Consider the following 9933-nt stretch of genomic DNA (forward strand, 5'->3'; position numbering starts at 1 on the left):
CGATTGCTAAGGATACAGCTCACTGCTAAAGCAAAACTCTGGTTTATTTATGTGGTTTTGCTCTCTCTAAAGGGATTTAAGGGATTAAAATGTTATGCATTCAATTGCTGTTCCTATCCATCCATGGAATACTGCGTGCTACTTTTTTTCGGAGAGGTGCTCGTTTGCTTTGAACGGCAACGACACAACGTTTCAAACGGAGTACAATGGAGACCTCAAAACAAGTAGGAAAAACTTTAATTTGTCGTTTCTTGAAGTTTGAGGACCGAGGAAGAGTGTGTTATTCTAGCGTCACGTTGGCGAGGGCCAACGCTCATACCGTATAGCCTACATTATGCCTGCATCTCTCTCTCTGTCTGCCTGCAGTTCTCACGGTGCAGCGTGCACGCAATCGCGCGGCACACACACACACACACACACACACACACACACACACACACACACACACACACACACACACACACACACACACACACACACACACACACACACACACACACACACACACACACACACACACACACACACACACACACACACACACACAGAGAGAGAGAGAGGACGAGCCACGTGTTTCTCAGCGCATCATTGTTTTGCTTCTGTTTTGTGTCTGAACGTGATTGAACGGTGAAGCATGACTATACTTTTATGCGAAAAAGTGCGGGGATTGTGAAATCAAGCGATGCCCGCATATTTCGCATATTTTCCGCGGAAATATGCGAAATATGCGGTGAATATGCGGGGATTGTGAAATCATGCGAGCCCCCGCATAATCAGCGGCATTTATTGATTATTGCGGGAAATTCTGCGATCGCATAATCGCGCTTTTCTGGAGGGTGTAAAAGAGAGAGAAGGGGAGGGGCAGAGCATAGGCTCTGCAGGCAGGCAGCCAGGGAGAGAGACAGACGGAGCGAGAGAGAGAGGCGTCAGGCGATCCTCGATTGAGGATTTCTTTTTTCTTCCCCCCCCCCCCCCCCTTTTATTTCAGGTCGCACCAGCGCGACCTGGTTAAATTTTAACTCGCACTTTATGAAATTAGATCTCATATGCAACCTAATAGGTCGCACCCTGGAGCCCTGTGCCCATATATCCTTAGAGGCCACATGTCCCTAGCGCGCCCGATGTCTCCCTAAAGCCTTGATCAGAGTCGGCTCCGCGGTGGATGGTGGAAGGCTATCCACCGCGGTGTAGTCTTTTTGAGTCATAATACTACAACGTTACATCATTCCTCGCGGTGAAGAGCTTTCCACCGCGAGTCCCGACACATCTCTCTGTTTTTACTTTCAGACAGATAGGCTCTTCACCCCGTTCACTGATTGGTCGATCTAGACCAGTCAGTCACGGTGAATAGGACTCCACCGTGACGGACTATGATGGCCTTCACTTATTAATTTGCGGTGGATAGCTCTTCACCGCAGACTCTGATCGAGGCTTAAGTGCCCACTTCTCCAAGCGCCCACATGTCCCTAGTGCCCAGATGGTTCTGGTGGCCAGTTGTCCAGGTGCCCAGTCTGCCCACTTCTCCAAGTGAGCAGACTGTACCTTGGTTGTCATGGTTAGAGTACCTTGGTTACCATGGTTACAATACCTTGTAGTTGTTAGCCTCCCTCATGGCCTCCACCTCGTTCTCAGCTCTGATGGTGGTCTTGGAGGTCCCCTCCTGCCAGGCCTCTTCATACTGGGAGGGGGTGGAGCGGGCCGACGTCCTGGACTGACCTGCAACGCACGCCACGTCAGGAGAGATACACCTTACAAGAACCCATATCATATCATATCTGTATCTATGTTTTTCAATAATTAAAGCATAAAATAATGTGGTTAAAACCCAAAATGACACAGAATATGCCTTCCCAGTCTAAATGTGTTAAGCGCTGCTCACCTCGAGGTACAGCCAGCAGACCTTTAGGTGAGTAGGTGCAGTATAGTGGTCTAACTCACCTCGAGGTACAGCCAGCAGACCTTTAGGTGAGTAGGTGCAGTATAGTGGTCTACTCATCTCGAGGTACAATCAGACCTTTAGGTGAGTAGGTGCAGTATAGTGGTCTGCTCACCTCGATAGAGCTGGGATACCCGACCGAAAGCCCGTGGGGCCCGACAAGCCCGACGAGCTCCAGGCCGGGTTGGACGCATTTTCATGATTAATTGTCGGACGTCGATTCGGGTCGGACATATTTTTGATATAGCCTCTGCCTACCTATGACATGCATCATGCACTCTCTCTGATGATGCATGCAGCGTGCAACTCCTTGCTGTGTGTGTGGCACTGTGAGTGTGTGTGTGTGTGTGTGTGTGTGTGTGTGTGTGTGTGTGCGCTGCTCGCGCTAATGCTGCAGCCATGGAGACAACTCTGCGCGGGTCGGACGCATTTTAATGATTAATGCTCGGACGTCGATTCGGGTCGGACAAAAAACTGTCGGACACGGGTCCGGAACGGACAGAAAAAATGGGCCCGATCCCAGCTCTACACCTCGAGGTACAGCCAGCAGACCTTTAGGTGAGTAGGTGCAGTATAGTGGTCAACTCATCTCGAGGTACAATCAGACCTTTAGGTGAGTAGGTGCAGTATAGTGGTCTAACTCACCTCGAGGTACAGCCAGCAGACCTTTAGGTGAGTAGGTGCAGTAGTGGTGCCCGGCGTCCGAGTGGCGGGTGTCCGGGGAGGGCGTCTCAGCGACGGCCAGGTCCGAGTGACGTCGTCGTGGAAAGCGTGGATGCTGTTCAGCCTCCCCATGGTGTCCTGAGGAGCCAGGTTTTATTTTATTTTTCACTCACTAGAAGCTAAGCAGTTAAATGTTCTGCAGAGACTAAAAAAGAAGATATAGATAGGGGTCATCAATATATCTGTACGCAGACATAATATAGGGGTGGGCGATATGGAAAAATATAGCATGATATTTCCCAAGCTGTATCAGGATACACAATCTTATCACGATTCTTTAGTTTTTCACACCTACAAGGTAACAAAAACTACAAGAAAAAGGAGTAACTGGCCATTTAGACCAGGGGTGGGCAACTGTGATGATGGAGAAGGCCAATATATTTTCACTCGCTCCAGAGGGCCACAATGCATTATACACTTATACAGTCAAAAATAGTCTCAGGGCACCACTGTAAATAACTTTTTCATCCACGGCACCCCTGAGTTCATTTTTAGAATCTTACATAATCACGGAGAAATATCTGTTTCCATCAGAACTGACTGAAAAAATCAAACCTCGTTCGAAGTGGAGCTGTGAATTTGAGCAGTTCCAGATCTATGCTTTTGATTCTGTGTTTTAGATCTATGAATTCTAAGTGTTCTATATATAAATTCTATGTGTTCTAGATCTATAAATTATGTGTGTGTGTGTGTGTGTGTGTGTGTGTGTGTGTGTGTGTGTGTGTGTGTGTGTGTGTGTGTGTGTGTGTGTGTGTGAACTGTAAACTGTTCCTATGAGTGAGTGGTGAGTGTGCCTGGCCTGCACAAAACAGCGCCCCTCCTTTAACTAGTGTGTTGTGTGTGGCCACTCAAGGTATTGCCAGACTACGGACACGGCCAGCCACCCAGCCAGCCACCCAGCCAGCCACCCACCCACATACCCACGGACATACCTGTCTATTGGGAGCTTGTGTTCCACAGCTCCAAAAAGACAGTTTTGGTAGATGGAAAAAGAACTCATCAAGTAGTGCAAATCAGGTCTGTTTTACTAAGCATAGGGAAGTGACATTGATGAATTCCAAATAATTATCTCGCGGCACCCCTGGACTGGCATCATGGCACCCCAGGGTGCCCCGTCACTTTGAAAACCCCTGCTTTATACGATAGGACAGTAGACTGACAGGAAATGGGTATAATTTTGATCATAAGACCCAATGAGTTTGGATGACTATTTCTATGCATTTGGTATTAATGTTGATGTAAATGTTTCTGTTCAGTTTGCCAATGCCTTAGCTTGGGCATCACAACTAGCTTATGGCCATTATCGAGACAGACACACACACACACACACACACACACACACACACACACACACACACACACACACACACACACACACACACACACACACACACACACACACACACACACACACACACACACACACACACACACACACACACACACACACACACACACACACACACAGTGAAGATAATAGAAACCAGAGTGTGTATTGTGTGTGAGGTTGTGACATCCGTTCCACACCCGATGCGTCCTAACTCTCCTGGGAAAACATCTGTGACTAACCTGAACCTGCTGATAGTCATATGGACGGACTGTCTGTCTGTCTGTCTGTCTGTCTGTCTGTCTGTCTGTCTGTCTGTCTGTCTGTCTGTCTGATAGTCATATCAACTGTAGCCTCCTGGCTGTCTGTCTGTCTGTGACTGGACATGTTAATGCTTTAAAACAGAGTTCTTCAATGTTTTCAGGCCAAGGACCCCTTAGTCGAGAGAGAGATGAAGCAGGGACCCCCACTATTTTTTTTTATAGATATCATATAGTTTCATTGTTTGACAATACAATCATCAGTGTATTTTGGATTCATATAAATGTGTGTTTTCAGATATTTAACCATTTGAACCGTCAATACACTTGACCTTTCACTCTGTACTTAAGTCTGCTCTTTTTCTCCTCCACACCAAACCTCTTTGCCCGAAAATAGCCGATCTACAAGCTCACTGTGAGCTTGTTGATCTGCACTTTTTGGCTAAAGTTCTCCGGTATGGGTACTCCGGTACTAGGGTTCAAGTGGTTAATATGAAAAAGAAGAAAAAAGTTTCAATCACTCAAAGATTTGGAGGACCCCCTGTAGTAACTCTGGGGACCCCCTATGGGTCCCGGACCCCCTGTTGAAGACTTCTGCTTTAAGAAACATTGGTGCTACTAATCTTGGTACAAATCCTGGCCGAGTCAGGCTGATTAAAGGCCTACCAGTGCCTTCTCAAAATGTCAAGGACCCCCAAATTAAAAGCCATTAAGACCTGGAATTATTTTACACTTTAGCTACTGAAAAATAGCAGATCTGCAAGCTTGCAGCGCGGCACCGATAGTTAAAGCATACAATAATAGTTAAAGCAATAACGTGGAATATGTCTTAAATGATTTAAAACGGGGGTCTTCAACAGGGGGTCCTCAGAGTTACTACAGGGGGTCCTCAGAGTTACTACAGGGGGTCCTCCAAATCTTTGTGCGATAGGAACTTGTTGTGTTCTCCTTTTGTATATTAACCACTTGAACCCTAGTGTCCATATTCAGAGAACTTTCATCGAAAATAGCAGATCTACAAGCTTGTAGATCTGCTATTTTTGGCAAAGAGCTTTGGTGTAGAGGAGAAAAAGAGCGGACTAAGTACAGAGTGAAAGGTCAAGTTCATTAAGGATTGACGGTTCAAGTTAAATATCTGAAAACACAAATTGACATGAATCCAAAATACACTGATGATTGGGCTGTCAAACGATGAAACTAGGCCTATATGGAATCTATCAAAAATGTGGAATGCCTTACCGAAGGCCATAAAGGAGTGTGGATCACTAGCATCCTTTAAAATTGCCCTGAATAACCACTTACAGGCAGCAGCCGTTCGCAACTGGTAAAAAACCTAGCCCAACCCTACCCTCCCTGCCCCTTCCTTGTATATACTTGTATACTTGTATATTCCTTGTATAGACTTACTGTTTGTTTAGATTTACTGTATATTCCTTGTATATACTTACTGTTTGTTTAGATTTACTGTTTTCTTTTCTTTTTTCCCCACTTTTCTTTACATATCTACTGCATAGTACTGTGTTCTATTTGTCTGTCATTCAATGTTATATGAGATACTTAAATGGTTTCCTGTTGAAATAAGCTTAGTCTTTTCATGGATCTCCTTTTAGTAGACCTTGTACCAGTGAACTGTACCGTCATGAATCTGTACATTTTCCTATGCAAACTTCTAATAAAGCATTCAATCAATCAATCAATCAATCTATGAACAGGTTGTGGGGGTCCCTGCTTCATCTTTCACTCCACTAAGGCTCCTTGGCCTTGAACACTTTGAAGACCCCTGCTTTAAAATCATCAGTGCTAGAAGTACAAATACTGGCTTTAATGGTATTTCTATTTCTGGGACCCCTGTAAAATCAATATCCAATCAATCAATAGGCCTATTATTTAACTGCAGGGACCCCCTAGAATTCCCTCAAGGACCATTGTGGGTCCCTGGACCCCACTTGAGAACCATTGCTCTAAGGGTCCATTTGGTTCAATTTGTACACTCTGAGTTACAGAGTTTAGAGCTCTTTATGTTGTGTGACTGTCTCTACTCATTTTGTTTGTTCAAAACCAACAAACAAACCAGCAACAGGTGATTTTAATGAATCCTGATTAAAACCCAGATTTGAAATACCAGCCTATTCTAAACACAAGCACTTGCACACTACAGCCCTGAAACGTCACGGTCGTATCTCACCACCGTCATGGATGAGGTTTAACCTGGTGTTGAGCAGTTTAGCCAATTTGCCACGTACGTCTACGAGAATGTTCAGATTTAAAAATTAAAGTGCTTAATGAAGGCTCAAGGATGTCTTAATATGGTACGCTCAAGCAGAATTACCTGTTTCGGATGTATTGTTTAATAAAATACATTTTAATCCGATCAGTTGTCATTTTCTAAAGACAGTGTTAATGTGTCAGAGTGCAGTACACCTCCCAACCGATGGGGTCGCGTATTGGAAATGGCCGTCGAAAATGGCCGTCGATCGGATTTAAATGCTTTTTATGAAACAATACTGTAGATAAGGGTAATTCTATTTGAGCAGTACATATTGTAACATCCCTGAGCCTTCAGTAAGCTCTTTATTATTTAAATGAGAACCTTTATGTAAACGTACGTGGCAAATTAACTAACTGCTAAACAGGAGGTTGAGGTGGATCCATGACAATCGTGAGAAACGACCGTCATGTTTCAGGGTTAATTAAAGCCAAGATTTGTAATAAAACACCAGCCGATTGATTCTAAACACAAAACACATAGATGCGTGCACAGCAACGTGGACGAGCGGGTTCATAGAAGCACCTGGAAAACTTGCAAAAACTTAAAGCCTAAAGAAGTCAAGTTTAAAACGTTCCACTTGTTGTCTAATAGGAATCAGAATGAAGTATTAAAACATGTCTTACCTGAACTGCCTGCCGTGGATCTTTTCCTCACGTTTTCAGCGTCACTTGGTGCGAGCAGAGGTTTAGTTTGAGACATTTTAATTTTATTTTATTTAATCTTCACACAGAACCTCTGCTGCTTCACATGGTCTGTCTGTCTGTCGCTTCTCTCTAGTGATGTGTCGGTCATGAATGACCCGTTCAAATGAACGGATCTTTATGGTGAACGAGATCGAACGGGTCACCATCCGGAAAAGAGCCGTTCAACCGTTCACGGCGTTCAGTTGCAAATGCGACGAGAGAGAGAGAGAGAGAGAGAGAGAGAGAGAGACAGACAGAGAGAGAGAGAGAGAGACAGAGACAGACAGAGAGAGAGAGAGAGAGAGAGAGAGACAGACAGAGAGAGAGAGAGAGAGAGACGGTTCATTCAACGTATCTCACAAGAGAAGACAGACCCGACCGACCGTTCCGTCCCTCCTTTCCACCGTTCCTCTTTCCTTAGACACTGTAGCAGTGTTGCCAGACGTACGATAATTATCGTATTTGTACGATAATTTGACCCTCTGTACGATGTACGATCAATAATTCCAAAAATGCCCAAATGTACGATAATTTCGGCATATCATCAAAAAGAGCGTGAATTCACTATTTTCCCTGGCTGCTGATCTGGGATCTGGTTTGGCTTCTCAAAATAAGCCAGGAAATCAGTCAATCTGACCCTAGATCAGTACTTGGAGACATTAAAAACACTGGTTGCATGAACCTACAGCCCATGCTTGGGAAGGGAGTGTGTAGGGGGCGGAGACTGTGTCTTAGCAACACTGTGTTAATAAGCCAATCAGCTGCTTACAAACAGCGCAGCGCCTCTCACAGCAATGGGATGCAGCACTTAATTGTCTCAGAGGAGAGCAGAGTGGAAGTGGAAGCTCTTAGCTCTCTGACAGGCAGAATCGCTGTCATTTCTCAATTAAATCATCCCGTCATTCATATTTATCCCCCAACCTTAAAATACGGGACAAAGAGCGTCCCGTTTCAGTTCAATACGGGACACGTCTTTTAGTTTCCAAAAAAGGGACGATCCCGTATTTTACGGGACGGTTGGTAATTAACCCTAGTTGCATCTTTCCAGACCAGTTTCAGGCTTTTATTTGTGTAAGCTCCAAGAAGTTGCCTGCCTCCACACAGCATATCTGATGCGTTTTTGTCACGCAGGAGTCTAAAACGAGGTCGTTTCTTACACTAAAGACGCATTTTTTGGTGAAATTACGTTTTTACGCGAGTGATTTCTCTTTTTTGGCCGTGTACGATAGTTTCATGTCAAATACGATAATTCTGAGCCTCCGGTACGATAATTCAACATTTCCCATCTGGTAACACTGCACTGTAGTGGGCTGGAGGCGGGCTCTCCCTCAGAGAAGCAGGACTGTGTGTGCGTGGGGGTGTGGAACAGAAATCAGGGACCTACAGTTACGGAGCAGCAGCCTCCGACCGCGAGAAGAGTTGTGACTGATGATTGATTGACCGAGACCGACTGACTGACTGCGAGTGAAAAGGGTGTTATCGTTCATTCTTTGAACGGGATGTTCTAATTACTAGCCTGATTACTAGCCTACGCTACGAGACTGCAGACTGACTGACTGACTGACTGACTGACTGACTGACTACTGTATTAAGTTTGCAAAAAAAGCGGTACAGTTCTATACAAAAGAATGCTAGAAGATACGCCATAGAAAAACACTATGGGATTAATATATCCTACAAGTAGCCTATAGTAACACATCTCATCTCATACAATGGACCATTGAGCCAGTGTCATGTTAATTCATGAAGTGTGAACGCAATGCTAATGGTAAAGGGATAATCGTTCATTCTCTGAACGGGTGAAATGTTAATTTGCGCTTTATGTTGGCTGTTTTATAACGATAGAGCGTGTCAATCAATACATCATCTTCGTCAGGTCTGCACGTTCACATTATAGGCAGGTAGCAGGCAGGCCAGGCATGAGTCTGTCATCTGACCGAAACAGTCAGGCAGAGAGGAAAGAGCCGTGTGTTTTTGACTGCTTGTGCTTGACTGACTGACTGACTGACTGACTGAACTCGACTGATTATCGGTCACGGCTCTGAACGAGAATGATGTGACGACCGGCTCAACGCCGGCTCCAATAACCCCCCCCCCCCCGCTTCCCGAAAGTTGTGAACGACCGATTGAACGATAATGACCGAATCTATCTTGTGAACGAACGAACGATGATTCGGTTCACGGAAATGAACGAAAATTCCCACCACTACTTCTCTCTCTCTCTCAGGCTCATTATTATTATAAAACACACATCAACCAACACATCAACACACATTCTGGCCATTTGAAAATAGCCGATCTACAAGCTCACATTGCGTCGCAATATGACAGATTGTGAGCTTTTAGATCTGTTATTTTCAAAATATTTTTATAGATTTGAAAACTTGAAATGAGACACTCTGCATAAGGAGTACATTTACTCTAGTACATTTTGATGCCAATACTTTGTACTTTTACTAAAGTAAAATGTGAATTCTGTACTTTTAAAGCTGTACATTGCAGTATCGATACTTTTACAAAATAAAACATTTCAGTACTTTATTATTTACCACTGGTAATATGCATTAAGGCCCAGATAAACCGATAAAAATACATATTTTTCCATTCAAGTGGATCAGGGGCGTCAATTGGGTATGGCAGGGGTATGCAGCTGCCATACCCTGGGTCCAGGAGGGGAAATAAAAGTTACTTTTAAATATAAATCCATGAATGTCTCTGTGTCTATCTGCGCTGGT

The 9933-nt window shown here is 44.5% G+C and overlaps 1 protein-coding gene across 1 annotated transcript in view; it reads right to left on the reverse strand.

Annotated features, from left to right (window-relative positions):
* The window catches only part of LOC308280690 (uncharacterized protein), a gene marked incomplete at both ends in the record, with an annotated part of 56799 nt that extends 54062 nt beyond the window's left edge, over positions 1-2737 (reverse strand). The window contains 2 exons of the mRNA XM_080755010.1: positions 1589-1716; positions 2582-2737. Of these exons, the coding sequence (XP_080611136.1) occupies positions 1589-1716; positions 2582-2737 (284 nt within the window). The remainder of the gene's footprint in view (positions 1-1588; positions 1717-2581) is intronic.
* Between the last annotated feature and the right edge of the window lie 7196 nt (positions 2738-9933).

This window comes from Nannobrachium achirus (genome assembly GCF_963921795.1).
Source record: "Nannobrachium achirus genome assembly, contig: SCAFFOLD_318, whole genome shotgun sequence".
In the NCBI taxonomy this organism is placed as follows: domain Eukaryota; kingdom Metazoa; phylum Chordata; class Actinopteri; order Myctophiformes; family Myctophidae; genus Nannobrachium; species Nannobrachium achirus.